General features: G+C 45.1%; 1 protein-coding gene across 9 annotated transcripts in view; it reads left to right on the top strand.

Moving 5' to 3' along the window:
* Positions 1–19,092, top strand: part of LOC139234015 (KAT8 regulatory NSL complex subunit 1-like) — a 217,478-nt gene that overhangs the window by 139,340 nt on the left and 59,046 nt on the right. For all 9 annotated transcript variants that reach the window (XM_070864840.1, XM_070864837.1, XM_070864836.1 and 6 more), the window contains one exon: positions 6,932–7,073. In XM_070864840.1, the coding sequence (XP_070720941.1) occupies positions 6,932–7,073 (142 nt within the window). The remainder of the gene's footprint in view (positions 1–6,931; positions 7,074–19,092) is intronic.

Genomic DNA, 19,092 nt, shown 5'->3' with positions numbered 1-19,092 from the left:
GAAGGACATTCTTGCTATTGAGGGAGTGCAGCGAAGGTTCACCAGACTGATTCCCGGGATGGCGGGACTGACCTATCAAGAAAGACTGGATCAACTGGGCTTGTATTCACTGGAGTTCAGAAGAATGAGAGGGGACCTCATAGAAACGTTTAAAATTCTGACGGGTTTAGACAGGTTAGATGCAGAAAGAATGTTCCCAATGTTGGGGAAGTCCAGAAGCAGGGGTCACAGTCTGAGGATAAGGGGTAAGCCATTTAGGACCGAGATGAGGAGAAACTTCTTCACCCAGAGAGTGGTGAACCTGTGGAATTCTCTACCACAGAAAGTAGTTGAGGCCAATTCACTAAATATATTCAAAAGGGAGTTAGATGAAGTCCTTACTACTCGGGGGATCAAGGGTTATGGCGAGAAAGCAGGAAGGGGGTACTGAAGTTTCATGTTCAGCCATGAACTCATTGAATAGCGGTGCAGGCTAGAAGGGCTGAATGGCCTGCTCCTGCACCTATTTTCTATGTTTCTATGTAATAAAACCAAGATTTAACGTTGAATATGGAACAAGAGCTGTTAATTCATTGGCTCAGGAAGTTCCATAATTCTCCACTGATTAGCATTGAATTCAGTCTGCCGAAGGCTTTAGGAATGGCTGATAACAAACATTGCAGATCTCATTGGCCCAGTTGGGGTACGCTCTCAGGACTTTGGGGTTGAGGTACATTTTTTTGAGGCATCTAACATGTGCCATATCTGACCTGGGAATATTTGAATTGACAGTGTAGAAACAGCTTTATTGTGCACCCAGCCTGTGCTGTACTTGACCTGCGAGTGTTTAATGAGACATTGCAAGATAGCTGCTGCTCTTGTCCTTGCTATATAGGAATAGAAATGTTTTTACATCACAGTGCCATTGGCTTCCGAAGCACAGGCTTTAACCCCTGGTTGCAAACTTAATGAGCTGATGCTGGAGCGTACTAAGTTCAGAAACCTAAAAGTCCCAGTAAAAAAACATCCTGCTGGCCAACCAGTCTTGTTTGCAACGATTTGACATTGAGCCTGCAGCTGGAGAAGGGCTGCAAGGGGTTGTGGAGAGGGCCCAGCAGGGGCACTGGAAACATGGAGTACAGAGGGGGATGCTGTACAGAAAGGGGGAGAATGACAGTCGAAGGTTTGTGTTCTGTATGATTTGGGCACACAGAAATTTTAGTGGGCTGGCCCAAAAGAATTTGCAATGGTGTAATAGTACCTGGGAATGTTGTCATTAATGGGTCCGTAAACCAATGTGTTTGGTTACTGCTTTCTTGGCATGGTGTTAGCAAGGGGTGTTATAACCAAGACAAATGCAATGAGTTGTTATGTTAAGAAACTAGTTTTTTTCAGGTTGGTTGCAGCTGATGATGGTGCAGGCTTGCTTCCTGTTCCTGTGCCATGTGATTAGGCTGCAAATACTGCTGATATTTTTTTGATTGGCTGATTGCCACAGCTTGTTTCTATAATCAAGGAAGTCGGCCGTTCAGTGCGAGCTCATCTGCTGGAGCAGTCTAAACTCGATCCCTTTCCCTGTTCTTCCTCCTCAAATACTTGGCCAATTTCCCTTACATTATATTTAGTCCCTGTTTCAGCCAGGGTAAAACATTTGATCACCCTCTGTAAAAACATTCTTTACCTTCCCTCTTTGTTATAAAATAAAGATAAAGCAGCTTGTGTAGATAATGTCATGACAATAGGAAAATGACTGCTCCTACGGTGTTATACATGAATACACCGATGGGCAGAGCTTTGCCCTACTGCCATTAATTCCCTCTATTTGACCCACTTCCAAGGGGTGTGGCCAGTGTTCCCTTTAATTTTCTTTTGTTGCCCGGTACTTTGGCCATGCATGCACGGTTTCTTTTCCAGCAGCAGTAGCTGGTGAACAGTCTGCACGGGACCTCCTGATTGTACTTGAACATGTTGTCGCCTCCCAAATCCGTGACCATATTTCCTTAAATTCAATGTTTGAATCCCTTTAGTCTGGTTTTCGCCCCTGCCACAGTATCAAAACGGCTCTCATCAAAGTCACAAATGACATCCTTTGTGACTGTGACAAAGGCAAGCTATCCCTCCTCGTCCTTCTGGACCTGTCTGCAGCCTTTGACACAGTTGACCACTCCATCCTCCTCCAACGCCTCTCCATCATCGTCCAGCTAGGTGGGACTGCACTCGCCTGGTTCCATTCTTATCTCTCTCATGTAGTCCACTCCCGCATCGTTACCTCTGGTGTCCCCCAAGGAATTGTCCTTGGCTGCCTCTTGGCGATATCATCCGAAAACACGGAGTCAGTTTCTATATGTACGCTGACGACACCCAGCTCTACCTCACCACCACTTCTCTCGACCCCCTGCTTGGTATCTAAATTGTCAGACTGCTTGTCCTATATCCAGTACTGGATGAGCAGAAATTTTCTCCAATTAAATATTATCTTTGGTCCCCGCCACAAACTCCGTTCCCTAACCACTGACTCCATCCCCCTCCCGAGCCTCAATCTGAGGGTGATCAAGACTGTTGGCAATCTAGGTGTCATATTTGACCATGAAATGAGTTTCCAGCCACATATCCGTGGCATAACTAAAACCGCCATATTCCATCTTTACAACATTGCCCGCCTCCGCTCCTGCCTCAGCTCTTCTGCTGCTGAAACCCTCATTCATGCCTTCGTTACCTCTAGCCTTGACTGCTCCAACTCACTCCTGGCTGGCCTCCCACATACCACACCATGTAAACTTGAAGTCATCCAAAACTCAGCAGCCCATGTACTAACTTGCACCAAGTCACAATCACCCATCATCCCTGTGCTTGCTGACCGATATTGGCTCCCAGTTAAACAACACCTCGATTTCAAAATTCTCATCCTTTTTTACAAATCACTCCATGGATTTACCCCTCCCTATCTTTGTAATATTTTTCAGACTCACAAGATGTCTGCGCTCCTCAAATCCGGTCTCTTGAACATCCCTCATTGTAACTGCTCAACCATCAGTGGCCGTGCCTTCAGTTGTTTGGGCCCTAAGCTCTGGAACTCCCTCCCTAAACCTCTCCGCCTCTCTACTTCTCTCTCCTCCTTTAAGACACTCCTTAAAACCTTCCTCTTTAACCAAGTTTTTGGTCACCTGCTTTGATTTATTCAGTGGCTCAGCGACAAATGTATCTGTTTGTCTGGAACACTGTTGTGCAGTGCCTTGGGACATTGTACTACATTGAAGGCGCTATATAAATAAAAGTTGTTATTGCATGGTCAAGTACCTTAGAGGGAGTATTGGTGGTGGTCTCCTCAGCCTGGTTCCTTTCAGCTGTTTGAGATGATCAGCACCACTAGTGTGAACAAGATTCCTTTCAATATTAAACAATTGGACCATTTCCTACATTGTCTTTATGGAAAGTTTGTGTTTTTCTCCTCCCCATGTCCAAACATGGTGGTTTATTTAGCAGCATATTTTTATTTCAGAATTGCTCCCAGTAGAAGTGATTCTGTTAATATGTTCGAGCCCCCAATGTGCCACATTTGGCCTGTTTGTGTAGTAGGGCTGATCAGCTCCACTCTACACAGTGCGCAACTAGGTCATTCTGGTGGCGACCTTCCCCGCTGCCATTCTGGGGATGTCTGACAATCGCAACACTAGCATGTGGGTTGAAAGCTCAGTCTGTGACCAGAATAAAGTGATGGGCCATTGGAAGCATCATTTACTGGCAGTCGTTTACTGTTACCACTTTGGGGACAGGCATCGGAACCACCTTGCGAGGAACTCTGCTCTCGCTCCAGAGTTGTAGCGCTGCCTCATTTTATATATGTTGCTTTTGGAGACAATATTAGAATACATATATTAAAGGAGGGGTATAATAAGACAGGGCACTGAAATACTTCAACTTCGCTTGCAGAATTATCCCAAAAGGGCGAGCTTACAGCCTTGTCGTTAGATGTCCAGTGTGAGTGAGATGGTGTTAGTGGACAAAACATTGTCGCACTCTGTCTGGAATGTTTCTGGTAATGTTACTGAGCTCCAAGACATCAAACTTCATACATTCTTTTTCTGCAGTTGATAGTGAGTTGGCAGACTGTCATTGCGACAGGAGTATGTGGTTAACAGCTTGCAATTGAAACTATCGATTTTATAAAATATGTTTAGACTAATGGCACTCCATAGGTTGAGTGCTTTATTGATCGACTTGCCCACCTCAATTTCACAAACTTCAGCTAATTTAGAACTCAGCTGTGTGTGTGAAGGCTTCATCATAGGTGGTCACTCGTATCGAGGATGACTTGCTTCCACGCCAAAAAGGGATGAGTTCACAGATGTTACAATGAAGGGCCCGATATTCCAAGTCCCGAACTACATGCTGAAGGGTGAAAGATGCCTGTGCGTGGATTTTTTTAACGTGTGGTGGCCGTTGCACACCAGCCACCACACGGGCTTGACAGAGTGCCTTTATCCAGTGGCAAGGGTTAACCAGGACGATTGGAGACCTGCTCTGCTGCACGGACCTAGTGCGCACACCTATCGCAGTGTTTGCTGGCCTGTGCTGCCCCATGGCCCTCTGCTCTTCTGGGGCCCTGTACCCTCATTCGTCGCACCTCCACCACGATCCCTCACCGCTCCTCCACCACAAAAACACTAGTTGTACCTCCGCCACGATTTCCCGCCAAACCTCTGTCACGATCTCTCTCAGGTCGGGGTGGGCCACAATATTCCAGGGCCCGTGCTCCAGCTCTCTATCCTCGCGCCCTGCAGAAATGTTCTCTCGCAGGTTGGGGTGGTCTATGATTTTCCAGGGCCCGGCGCTCCAGTTCTTTATCCTCCCGACCTGCGGTGGTCTCTCGCAGGTTGGGGTGGCCCACAATGTTTTGCAGTGTGGGCAGGCCCGTGCTGCCCCTGGGCACTCGCCTCTTCTGGGCCCCAAACTTGCACCACTCCTGGGCCCCGATTACGTTGCTCCATGATCCTGCTGTACCTGCCCACGCCCTCTTCACAGCCGTTGCTCTCCACACGTTGTACCTTGAATTGGTATGCTCCTTTGAAGGCCCTGACCTGCTGATGGTTCTTGCAGGTCGGGGCCGCTGTGCCGACTTACACACCCGTGTGTGAAGGCTTACACACCCGCACTCATTACGTGTGCTTACCAGCTTGGAGTGTCTCCCTGTACCCCAGTCAATCGGCTTTGAACTGCAGGGCTTATCCTGACTAGTGTTCCTCCTCTCTTGAATGCAACTGCAATTTTCCTGAGTTTGTACTCTCAACCATTCCAGTGGGGTAATGGTGAGCAGAGGCCTGTTCCTTTCTTAGAGGGGGGACATAGCCAAGGACAATTTGTCCAGGCTGGTGTCATTATCTCTTCCGGTGTGATATTAGCCAAGGACTGGGAACAGATCACCTGCTTGCCTGCTGCTTTTGTAAGTCAACGGCATATGCTGAGGAGAGAGTGCTATCATTTCAAAATGGTTTTCCTCTATCACTTTGTTTTTGTGTAGCAGGATGTGGTATTATAACAGGAAATGGGGGGCAAAACTCAAGAGGGCCCAGAGTGCAGTTAACAGAATGGGCTGCATCACCACCTGAGTTTTTTTTTTCTCTTTGCACCACATAGTTTCAAGCTGCACTGCGGTGTCCCAGGATATAAGGCCCGACAGGTGCTGGCTTTTGTCGCCTTTCCATGTGTGGAAATATGTTGATTCACCACAGTGGTATGGTTGAGATCCAAGAACTTGCTTTGTGAGCAATAAGTGTGAATCCGTGTCACCCTTTCAAGCCATAACTACTTAGTGCTGTAGCCTCCTTCCAGTGTAAAATGTCTGATGAATGGGGTCAGAGTTAAAATTACAGTTTTTAGAAAACACAAGGTGGCCATTTGGCCCATCATGCTTTTGCTAGCTCTCCAAAAGAGTAATCTACTTAATTGCATTCCTGTATCCCTTTTACAATGTTACTTTTTTCAAATATTTATCCATGTCCTATTTAAAACCTGCTGTGGATTCTGCTTTCACTACTGCTTCTGGTAGAACATTCCAGCTGTAAACCCACTTCTCTGTAATAATATGTTGTGCTAACCTCTCCTTGTTCTTGTGAAATCTTAAATTGATGCCCTGTATTTACTGACTCACCAACCAGTGGAAATAGCTTTATCCCTATTTACCTTATCAATTCCCCCAATTTTGAACAACTCTATTTCATTTCCTCTTGGCCTTAGCTGGTGTAATGAAAAGAGCCCCAGTTTCTCTAGTTTCATAACTAAAGCCCCTCTCCTTGGTATATCTCTGTGCCCTTGACAACCGTCTAAAGTTGGGAGCCAAACAGGGCACAACATTTTAACTGTGGCCGAGCCAGTGATTTGTATAGCATTACCTCTGCTTTTGTACTCTCTGCTCTTAACTAAGGTCCCACATGTTTCTCTTCTACAGCTTTATCAAATTGTTCACTCACTTTGAAACGTTTATGTCTCTGCTCCCCTTTTAAAGTTTTGACATTTAGTGTACGTGTCCTTTTCATTTTGTCCCTCCCAAAAAATGTATTGCTTCACCTTTCTCCACATTGGACAGATCGACGTCAGATGAAATTCAATCAACTAACTTGTCTCTGTCAGTCTTCCCGAAGTCACTTGCAATCCTTTTCAGTTAGCCATGCTCCCTTTTTGACCTGCAAATTTTGATACGCCCCTAGTACCCGAGTCCAGTTAGCTTATTCAAGGAGTCTCCAGTGACATTGTTGTGGAACATTCTATTTGGGGCAAGAGGAACAGCCTAATTTGACACAATTGGGCGTGTGTTTCCTGGATTGTGAATATTTGAAGTTGAGTAAGGGTTGTGTTGCTCTCTGTCCAGATATGGGGTATTTCCTGAATTCTGTGTGTCAGCCTGGTTTCTACTATGATGCATGGACGTGACCATTGGTTTGTTTTTCACTTGCAGGCGGCAGCGCTCGGAATGGCGGTGGGCAATCGAACGGGCTGCTATTGTGAGTCGCTGGAACTGGCTGCAGGCGCATGTATCGGATTTAGAGTACCGTATCCGGCAACAGACAGACATTTACAGGCAAATCCGTGCCAATAAGGTAAGTGCCTTAGCAAGGAACTGCAAAAAGCTGGTACTTGTTTGTATGAAGAGTCTTCTGATCATAGAATCTGCAAATGTGTACAAATCTGAATATCGAGGATTTTATATTAGATTTAGAAAACTATGTGCAAGTGAACTTCCTTGATTAGTATGTTTCTAGCCCAATAGGGAAGGAAGCTGTATGGATCGAGTTCTGGGGAATGAAGTGGGGCAAGTGAACCTTGTTTTAATAGGGGAGCATTTGGGGAGAAGTGATCCTGATATCAGATTTGAAGTAGTTATGGAAAAGAACAAAGAACATTTAGGCGTGAAAATACTGAACTGGAGGAGGGCTAATTTTAGTGAGTTGAAATAAGATCTGGCCCAGGTAGATTGGAATCGAAGATTAGCACGCAAAACAATAATTGAGCAATGGGAGGACTTCAAGGAGGAGATAGCTTGGGTTCAGACCAGACACATTCCCACGAGGGAGAAAGGCAGGGCATCTAAAGCTAGAGCTCCCGGGATGACTAAAGATATGGAGATTAAAATGAAACAGAAAAAGGAGGCTTGTGATAAATGTCAGGTTTATAATAGTCGAAAACCAAGCTGAAAACCAAAGGGGAAAACTCTCCACTGGCTGGAGTCATACCTCGCTCAAAAGAAACTGATTGTCCTCCAACAACTACAATCATCACAGCCCCAGGATATCGTTGCAGGAGTTGCTCAGGGCAGTGTCCTAGGCCCAACCATCTTCAGCTGCTTCATCAATGACCTTCCTTCCATCATAAGGTCAGAAGTGGGGATGTTCGCTGATGATAGCAGTGTCAGTTCCATTCGCAACTCCTCAGTTAATGAAGTAGCCTGTGCCCGCATACAGCAAGACCTGGATGACATTCAGGCTTGGGCTGATAAGTGGCAAGTAACATTCATGCCACACAAGTGCCAGTCAGTCTCCAACAAGCGAGAGTCTAATAACTGCTCCTTGACATTCAATGGCATTACCATTGTCGAATCGCCCCAGAATCAACATCCTAGGAGTCACCAGTGGTCAGAAACTTAACTAGGCCATAAATACTGTGGCAACAAGAGTAGGTCAGAGGCTGGATATTCTGCGGCGAGTGTTTCACCTCCTGACTCCCGAAAGCCTTTCCACCATCTACAAGGCACAAGTCAGGAGTGTGATGGAATACTCTCCACTTGCCTGGATGAGTACAGCTCCAACAACACTCAAGTAGCTCAACACCATCCAGGACAAAGCAGCCCGCTTGATTGGCACCCCATCCACCACCTTCAACATTCACTTCCTCCACCACCAGTGCACCGTGGCTGCAGTGTGTACCGTCTACAAGATGCACTGCAGCAATTCACCAAGCTTCTACAGCAGCACCTCCCAAACCCGTGACCTCTACCGCCTAGAAGGACATGGGCAGCAGGCGCATGGGAGTACTATCACCTGCAAGTTCCCCTCCAAGTCACACACCATCCTGACTTTGAAATATATCGCGGTTCCTTCATTGCTGGGTCAAAATCCTGGACCTCCCTCCCTAATAGCACTGTTGGGAGTACCTTCACCTTATGGACTGCAGTGGTTCAAGAAGGCGGCTCACCACCACCTTCTCTAGGGCAATTAGGGATGGGCAATAAATGCTGGCCTTGCCAGCGACGCACACGTCCCAGGAACAAATGAAAAGAAATATTGAAAGTACAGAGGAAGTCTAAAAAAGGGAATAAGAGGGGCCAAGAGAGAGTATGAGAATAGATTAGTGGCTAACTTAAGAGCACATAAAAGTCTTTTATAAACATTTAAGTGCCAGAAGGTTAGTCCGAGGAAGGGTGGGTTTGATTGTGGACCAAAAAAGAGATGATCTTGAGGCAGAAACATGGCTGAGGTACAAAATGAGCACTTTACATCTGTCGTCACTAAAGAGGAGGATGGATGCTGCCAGTGGCACAGTAAAGGAGGAGGTAGTAGAAATATTGGATAGGATATACTTAAAAGGTTGGCAGTTTTCAAAGTAGAAAAGTCACCCAGACCGGATGGGATGCATCCTTGGTTGCTGAGGGAAGCAAGGGTGGAAATTGCAGAGGCTGTGGCCACAATCTTCCAATTCTCCTTGGATATGGGGGTGGTACCAGAGGACAGGAGGATTACAAATGTTTTTCCCCTGTTCAAAAATGGGGAGAGGGATAAACCCGGCAACTACAGGCCAGTCATGTTATGATCTGGAATCCACTACCTGAAAGAGTGGTGGCAGTACATTCAATTGTAACGTTCAAAAGGGAACTGGGTAAATACTTGAAGGGGAAAATTGCGCAGGGCTATTGGAAAAGAGCAGAGGTGTGGGACTAATTGGATAAATCTTCCAAAGAGTTGGCACAGGGACAATGGGCTGAATGGACTCTTTCTGTGCTGTATTTTTCTGTGATTCTATGCAAATGGCAGCATCGCAGTGTTTGTCACGAGGACTGCAGTGGAAAGCACATGAAGTAATCATGGTTGCAGCCTCATTGGTACTATAAGGAGCAATTTGAGATGCTAAATTCAGAGTGCAACTCAAGAATGTATCTAACAAAATTGCAGCATGTTGCGCCAAGTTCTGCTGATCGTATGTTGGTACTAATACTCTAAACCCGTGACAAAACTGACCTGTCCTTTTAAGGGACGAGTAACTTTAAACCTGCATAGTAACTGCTGTTTTCTAAGAACTGGCTTAATTATTTGGAAACCTTGCAGTGGTGTGATAAATGTTAATCCTTCAGTATGGATTTTATTGTGCAGTAACCGGTACTAGCAGCTGACATTGTCAAAAATACGAATCCACATCTGAATGAAGTGATCTCAGAACTGTCTAGTACATATTAAAAAGAATTCTGGAGCGATTTCAGGACGGTGAGCTCAATGACTGGTTGGTTATAAGAATCTCTGTCTGCCTAAATCTGAATCCCTTGGTTCCTTTGCTGTCTTGTAATTGCTCCCATATATATATATATATATATGTTACTCCCATCCTCGGGTGCTGATCCTTTTTATAAAGGGCAGGCAGTCCATTCTTGTGCTTGCTGCTCCTACCAACTGCTGTGTTATATCTGGGTTCACTGCTCAACAGCAGGTACAATGGATCCTATTGGATTGTCACTATGACGTGCTATCATGTATTGGATTTTGTGGCAGATTAGTGGAAACAGGAAGGCATCCTTACCTTAGCCACATCAGCAATTGTGGTCAGAGAAAATTCAGGGTGAGGAGACTGAATTTATGTTTAACTTTATTCCAAAAACATTAAACTAGCACCAGCATAAAAGTGGTTTAAGGGAGATTGGTCCTGGAGAATAGAATTGACTCACTATTTACTCCCAGGTCAGCGAGTACTTTATATTCAAAATACTGTCCTGTACTCACTATCTGTGGTGTTGCAGTCAGTGGATTTTAATACTGCGCTCATGAATCACAATGCTAATCAGAAATTTGCTATAAATGTGCTTTTGTCAAATGACTTGGTCCTTGATAGAATCCTGATTTTTATCTTGATTGTATTTGAAGATCAGAAGGGTCATGTTTAATTTTAAAGTCCAAATTCACAATTTTCCATCAAAAAAGTGGGTTTCTGTTTCCCCTTCCCCATTGTCCTTTTCCTTAAAATGGGAGATATAAGATTTAATGTCTGTGCTTTGAAACAAAGTGGTGTATATGTGAAAAGGATGCATTAAGCTGTTAAGCATATCCCATTGTTTGACTGGCAAGTGCTGATTGTTGTCATTGGAGGAACTGGCTGGAAAGAGTTACAGAATGCTGCCATTCTATTGAGGAGAGCTCCCATTTGGGAGGGAGCAGTATTAATATTGAGGTGCTGATGGTTTCCCCAGGTGCTTCAACATCAACATCATTGCATTTTCAGTTGTGTAAATTTAGCTCCAAGTCAGTAGACCCTTGAGAATGTGTAAAAGGGTTGCGAAAGTGGTAGATGGCTAGAGAAGGTGGCAAAAGGATGGAGATAGGGAATCATGGGAAAATAGCTAAAGAAATGGTCAAGATGCAGACAACTGCAGAATCAACAGAAAAAAAAGGGGTTACCAAGAGTTGAAGTTGAGGTTAGACACAGGTCATGGGAAAGCCCAAGGCAGCACAAAGAAAGAAAGCAATCCTAGATAGGAAGGGAAAAGTAATAGCTTCTACTGATAAGGAGGAAGAGAAACTAATTGGGTTCTTTACTGATAAGGGAAGACAGTGTAGCAAAGCTATAACTAAACCAGCCCTAATTGGGAGACTTTCTTGCCTGCCATTGGACGTACTCGGGTGGGGGGGGGAGGCAGAAAGGGATTGGATAGACCAAGTGCTAATCAAATGTCTTCTGTTTTGAAAATGTATATCTACTGTGCTTTTCGCACTGAAAAGGGACTTGTCCAGGGGAAGGTAAACAGGCTCTGATTGAGAGTGTCCCTTTGTCTTGACAAGTCCCAGCCGGAGAATCTTCAACAAAGGTCTTTTACAGAAAAGGCAAGAGGTGTTCGCGTGTCAATGTATTCGCTGAAACAGATTTAGGGGAAAAAGAATCTGTATTAACACCCTCAGCCAGTTTCTAGCTCCGTCAAGCTGACAAGGTCAGTAACTCATGCCAGCCAGCCTTTGTATTACTGACTCTATCCTTGCTGCTACTCCAGCTACTTTAATCAACAGCAACTTACACAATTGTATACTTCCTTTAACGTAAGCAAAGTCGCATGGTACTTCACCAGTCAGTGTAAATGGGCCTTGAGTCAGGAAGAACAAGGCTCAGGGTGACTTGAAAGTTTGGTTGGAGGGAGGTTTTGAGGAGGCTATTAAATTCGGGTGACCATATTTTCTAAACCAAATCCAGGGACATACAGGGTGGGAGCACAGCAAAGTAGCTCAGACAAAAAATGGAGGTTGCGCAATGCAGTGAGGCAAAAAAATTTAGCAGCCTATATTTTTTAACTGTTGCACAAATACATTATAAATGCAAAACAAATGTTAATATAATTATTGCAGATGTGATGTCACACTATTGAAGTGCATTCAGACACTGTTTATAAATAATACAATTACACTGTTCAATCCGTTGACCCAGAAGTGTGATTTAATACGATATGTATATATGCCAACCCACACTGCGATATGTGTGCGCACCAGGTCCGTGCAGCAGAGCAGGTCTCCATTGGTCCTGGTTAACCCTTGCCACTGGATCAAGGCCTAGCTCTGTCGAGCCCATGTGGTGGCTGATGTGCAGCGGTCACCACACGTTTAAAAAAAAAAAAAAATTAATACACGGGCATCTTCCACCTCCTCAACTGGAGTTCAGGACTGGAACATCGGGTCCTTCATCGAAACACCTGTGAACTCTCGTGGAAGGAAGTCATCCTCGTTCGAGGGACCGCCTATGATGATGATGCATGTATTCCAATGAATATGGCTCGAGTCTATTTGGGGACGAGTTTGGTGAATCAGGGACACTACCGGGGACTATGTTTGCCGAGGGACACAGTACCTCATCCAGGGACTGTCCCCTTAAAATGGGGATGTATGGTCACCCTATATTAAATACTTGGAGTTCTGGAGAATAGGACTTAGATAGCTGAAGGCTTCCACTGATGAGATAGGGTAGATGATATGATGGCTTGGGGGACAGGGTTCGTGTTGAGAGGAATAAAAATTTGGAAGGAGTTAAAGGCAAATGGAGTAGGCAAGGCCGTTGGTCTGTTACAGACTAGGAAAAAGATTTTAAATTTAATGAATTCAGGGATAGGAAGCCTGTGTGGGTCAACAAGCCTGAAAAGGGCAATTCTTTGTTAGTGGGGCTTAGTGTGGGACAAGATACATGCAGAGTTTTACATAAGTTTGACTTTATGGAGGGAGGCAGTGAACTCGTAAGTCTGGAGGTGAGGAAGACATCGAGTAGCAGATGGATTCAGGTAGTGGCAAAAAAAAGAAAGATTTGCATTTATATAGCGCCTTTCAAGATCACCGGACGTGTCTCAGTGCTTTACAGCCAATGAAGTACTTTTGGAGTGTAATCACTCATCCTCATCATAGGCGGTCCCTCAAACAAGGATGACTTGTTTCCACGAGAGTTCACAGATGTTTCAATGAAGGACCCGATGTTCCAGATCCTGAACTCCAATTGAAGGGGTAGAAGATGCCTGTGCGTGGATTTTTTTAACATGTGGTGACCGTTGCACATCAGCCACCACACGGGCTTGACAGAGCGTGGACTTTATCCAGTGGCAAGGGTTAACCAGGATGACTGGAGACCTGCTCTGCTATACAGACCTAGTGCACACACATATCGCAGTGTGCCTGGACCCTCGGCTCTTCTGGGCCCTGTACCCTCATTTTCCGCTCCTCCGCCACGATGTTCCAGGGCCTAGCGCTCCAGCTCTATTTATAGCCCCGACCTGCGGTGGTGTTCTCAGACAGGTCGGGGCGACCCACAGCACAGAAGGAGGCCATTTGGCCCATCGAGTTTGCGCCGGATCTTTCGAAAAGCAATCCAGTTAGTCCACTCCACGTGTCAGTTTTCCCATGAGTTTCCATTGCATCTCATCAATAGTGATAAAATCTTACTGCGGGAAAAACTGGAGTGCTTTTTCTTCCCAGTTAAGAAACATGTAATATGGCTGCATGCAGTTAAACTTATTGTAACGTTGACAATAGCAGACAATGTAGTGAATCAGATTGCTAGATTAGCATGTGGTGTTTAAAATTCAGCTCAGAGTTTAGCAAGATGCCAAGGTTTATCCTGAGTGTGGCTTGTCAGGGATATGGAATCAGTGGCAAGGGAGCAGAGTTTGTGGCGGGGATTGAAGGTGATGGCTTTTGTTTTCCCAATCTTGACCTGGAGAAAGTTGTTGTTCCAGGACTTAATGCAGACACACAGCATTGACAGCATAGAAGCATCAAGAGAAGTGGATAAGAGCTGTGTTTCATTAGCATACATATTGAAGCTGATCCCATGTTTCTGCAGATGATGTCACTGAGTGTTGGCATGTAAATCAGTAAGCGGATGGGTCATGGATATATTCCTGGGGGGGACTCTGGAGATGTTGATATGGGAGAGGGAAGAGGTGCCATTGATGAAGGTGTTGCATTCAGGCATGTAGAAATGGAGCCATACATGGGCATTCTGACTGAGCTGGGCGATAAAGGAGATTTCTTGGAGGGATAGCAGCGGAATGAGCCATATCAAGCGCTAAAGGTAGGTTGAGAATATTAAGGACTAATAAACTACCATCCCATTCAGACAAGGGCATTCATGACTTGTGCTCGGGCTATTTTGTTGCAATGAGAAGGGTGGAAGTTGATGGGAGAGCTTTGAAAGAATTGCAACTGGGAGGCAGCGATGTTTTCAGGGACCTTCACAAGGAAAGGGAGATTGGACATCGGTCAAAAGTTGGAAATATCGGGAAAATCAGTGGTGGTTTTATTTTGAGATGAATGATGGGGAGAGAAGTGGCGCCTGAGGACAAGGAATTATTACTGCCAGTCAGGAAGGGGTAAGGCTGAGTAACTCCCCCCAAATCTATCATCTGGTGTTGAACCTCTTTAATAATAATACAGTTCCATCACACAGTCTGCTTCAGTGACAACTCCCAGGACATTCTGTTGATGTAATTGTTGTAATAAATTTTGAATGTTTAAAATTAATCAGAATTGACTTGTAGAGAGTTGTTGGTGAACCTTTCAAATATATTGGCATGGTTTACTTGAAGATAGGTGGTCACATTGGCTAACTTTTGCAGTGTCAGCAATGAATTGTTTTGTATCCCACCCTCGTCTGTCTTCAAGAAAGAAGATGCTGCCGTATACATACTGAAGGAGGAGGTCGAGGAGATACTGGATGGGAGAAGAATTGATGAGGCAGTACTAGAAACATTGGCTGTACTTAAAGTAGCTAGGTCACCAGGACCAACTGGGACACATCCTCGGACGCTGAGGATAGTGAAGGAAGAGATCGTAGAGGTACTGACCCTAATCTTCCAATCCCCCTTAGAAATGGGGGTGGTATCAGAAGATGGAGAACTGCAGATGTTACACCATTGTTCACAAAAGGGTGTAAACATAAACCCAGCAACTACAGGTCAGTTAGTTTAATCGCAGTAGTGGGGAAGCTTTTCGAAACAATAATCAGGGACAAGTGTGGATTCATTAAGGAAAGCCAGCATGGATATGAGGGAAAATTTCTTTACCCAGAAGGTGGGGGGGGTCTGGAACACACTGCCTGAAAGGGTGGTAGAGGCAGAAACCCTCAAATTTAAAAAAAATAAATACTTGGATGTGCACTTAAGTGTTTGTAAACTTCAGGGCTACGGACCGAGAGCTGGAAAGTGGGGTTAAGCTGACTGGTGCAGACATGATGGACAAAATGGCTTCCGTCCATACTGTAAATTTCTATTATTCTATGATTTGTTAAAGGTAAATCATGTTTAACCAACTTGATTGAGTTTATTGATAAGGTAACGGAGAAGGTTGATGAGGGCAATGTGGTTGACGTGTATACGGATTTCCAAAAGGCGTTCGACAAAGTGCCACATAATAGGCTTGCCAGCAAAGTTGAAGCCCATGGAATAAAAGCGACAGTGGCAGCATGGATACAAAATTGGCAAAATGACAGGAAACAGAGGGGAGTGATGAACAGTTGTTTTTCGGACTGGAGGAAGGTATACAATGGTGTTCCTCAGGGGTCGGTTCCGGGACCACTGCTTTTCTTGATATATATTAATGACTTGAATGCGGTGTACATGGCACAATTTCAAAATTTGCAGATGAAACAAAACTTGGAAGCACTGTGAATAGTGAGGAGGAGAGTGATAGATTTCAAGAGGACATAGACATCTGGTGGGATGGCTGGACACGTGGCAGATGAAACCTAACAGAAAAGGAAAAGGAAATATAATGAAAGGGTACAATCTGAAAGGGGATGCGTGAAGAGAGAGACCTGGGGGGAGTAATATGTGCACAAATCGTTGAAGGTGTCGGGGCAAGTTGAGAAAGCAGTTAAAAAAGCCTACGGGATCCTGGGCTTCATCTATAGAGTCAAAGAGTGTAAAAGCGTGGAAATTATGATGAACCTGTGTAAAACACAGGTTCGGCATCAACTGGAGAATTGTGTCCAATTCTGGGCACCGCACTTTAGGAAGGATGTGAAGGCCTTCGAGAAGTTGCAAAAAAGCTTTACGAGAATGATTCCAGGGATGAGGGACTTCAGTTAGGTGGATAGACTGGAGAAGCTGAGGGTGAGAGGAGATTTGATGATGTGTTCAAAATCTTGAGGGATCTTGACAGACGAGATAGAGAGAAACTGTTCCCATTGGCAGAAGGGTCAAGAACCAGAGGACACAGATTTAAGGTGGTTGGCAAAAGAACCAAAGGCAACATGAGGGAAAGCTTTTTTACACAGCGAGTGGTTAGGATCTGGAATGTACTGCCTGACAGGGTGTTGGAGGCAGACTTAATTGTGGCTTTCAAAAAGGAATTGGACAAGTACATCAAGGAAAAAATTTGCAGGGCTACTGGGAAAGGGCAGGTGAGTGGGACAAGCTGAAGTGCTCTTGCAGAGAGCCGGTGCGGGCCCAACGGGCCGAATGGTCGTCTTCCATGCTGCAACCATCTATTATTTTACTCTGCCTTTCCAGAGGCCATTTCCCCTCTTGTTACAGTCCTGGATTTGAACCTTACACTCGACCATGAAAGGAGGGCAAACGGAAACTGAACTACATTGGAATAGTTTTTGAGTTTTGCAGATGGCTATTTTCATTAAGAGGAAACACGTGTTTCAGAGTCAACATACTCAACAAATCGGTAGCGAAAAGACTGGGGGACTCTTCCATAATTTCTCATTTCTTTGAAAGACTTCAGTTGATAGCTGGGACCCTCCTGATCCAGATAGTACAGCTATAGTAAAAGGAGCGGCGAGTGGCGCCCATGGGCAGCGTGGAGGCTTCGACCTGTGAGGGAACATCAACGGCAGGTCAGGGCCATAAAAGGAGCGGCGAGTGGCGGCCATGGGCAGCATGGAGGCCCCTTCAGGGAGCAGAAGGGCGACGGCTGTGGAGAGTGACGTCATCAAGATCCAGGTCGGTGATTGGAGCGTGGTCAGATACAGCAGGAGCGGCGAGAGACTGTAGAGGGATGTGATCGGGACCCTGGGGAGGTGCGTGTTCAGGGCCCAGGGGCACACTGCGATATGTGTGCGCATTAGGTCTGTGCAGCAGAGCTGGTCTCCAGTTGTCTTGGATAATCCTTGCCACTGGACCAAGACCTAGCTCTGTCAAGCCCGTGTGGTGGCTGGTGTGCAACGGCCACCCCACGTTTTTTTTAAAAAAAAATGCACGCACAGACATCTTCCACCCTTCAGGATGTAGTTCGGGTCCTTCATTGAAACACCTGTGAACTTGTCCTTTTTTTGGCCTGGAAGCAAGTCATCCTCGTTTTGAGGGACCGCCTATGATGATGATGATGATATCTATGATTCTATGAAAGGCTAATGGATGTTGGGTTCTCATAAAATGGGTGCACTGGTAATTGTGGGCCATTCTTTGCACAGACCATTTTGGGTTTCTTTTGTTATGTTTGAAGATTTTACCACTCAAAGTTTAACATTGTCTGGAGAGAGCTTTTTGAAAGACACTGAAAGGAAATGTAGGCAATGGCAAACATTTAAAGATCACATGGATGAACTTCAACAATTGTACATCCCTGTCTGGAGTAAAAATAAAACGGGGAAGGTGGCTCAACTGTGGCTCACGGGAAATTAGGGATAGTGTTAAATCCAAAGAAGAGGCATATAAATTGGCCAGAAAAAGCAGCAAACCTGAGGACTAGGAGAAATTTAGAATTCAGCAGGGGAGGACAAAGGGTCTAATTAGGAGGGGGGAGATAGAGTATGAGAGAAAGCTTGCTGGGAACATAAAAACTGACTGCAAAAGCTTCTATAGATATGTGAAGAGAAAAAGATTAGTGAAGACAAAAGTCCCTTGCAGTCAGATTCAGGTGAATTTGTAATGGGGGAAAAAAAAAATGGCAGACCAGTTGAACAAATACTTTGGTTCTGCCTTCACAAAGGAAGACACAAATAACCTTCCGGAAATACTAGGGAACTGAGGGTCCAGTGAGAAGGAGGAACTGAAGGAAATCCTTATTAGGTGTGAAATTGTGTTCGGGAAATTGATGGGATTGAAGGCCGATAAATCCCTGGGGCCTGATGGTCTGCATCCCAGCGTACTTAAGGAAGTAGCCCTAGAAATAGTGGATGAATTGGTGATCATTTTCCAACAGTCTATCGACTCTGGATCAGTTCCTATGGACTGGAGAGTAGCTAATGTAACCCCACTTTTTAAAAAAGGAGGGAGAGAGAAAACAGGTAATTATAGACCGGTTAGCCTGACATCAGTAGTGGGGAAAATGTTGGAATCAATGATCAAAAATGAAATGGTGCATTTGGAAAGCAGTGACAGGATCGGTCCAAGTCAGCATGGATTTATGAAGGGGAAATCATGCTTGACAAATCTTTTAGAATTTTTGAGGATGTAACTAGTAGAGTGGACAAGGGAGAACCAGTGGATGTGATGTATCTGGACTTTCAAAAGGCTTTTGACAAGGTCCCACACAAGAGATTGGTGTGCAAAATTAAAGCACATGTTATTTGGGGTAATGTACTGACGTGGATAGAGAACTGGTTGGCAGACAAGAAGCAGAGAGTCGGGATAAACGGGTCCTTTTCAGAATGGCAGGCAGTGACTGGTGGGGTGCCGCAGGGCTCAGTGCTGGGATCCCAGCTATTTACAATATACATTAATGATGAAGGAATTGAGTGTAATATCTCCAAGTTTGCAGATGACACTAAGCTGGGTGGCAGTGTGAACTATGAGGAGGACACTAAGAGGCTGCAGGGTGACTTGGACAGGTTAGGTGAATGGGCAAATGCATGGCAGCTGCAGTATAATGTGGATAAATGTGAGGTTATCCACTTTGGGAGCAAAAACACGAAGGCAGAATATTATCTGAATGGTGGCAGATTAGG

The sequence above is a fragment of the Pristiophorus japonicus genome, chromosome 21 (genome assembly GCF_044704955.1).
Source record: "Pristiophorus japonicus isolate sPriJap1 chromosome 21, sPriJap1.hap1, whole genome shotgun sequence".
Taxonomy (NCBI): domain Eukaryota; kingdom Metazoa; phylum Chordata; class Chondrichthyes; family Pristiophoridae; genus Pristiophorus; species Pristiophorus japonicus.
Note: the sequence above shows the minus strand (reverse complement) of the source record. Positions and strands in the feature narration are given on the sequence as shown.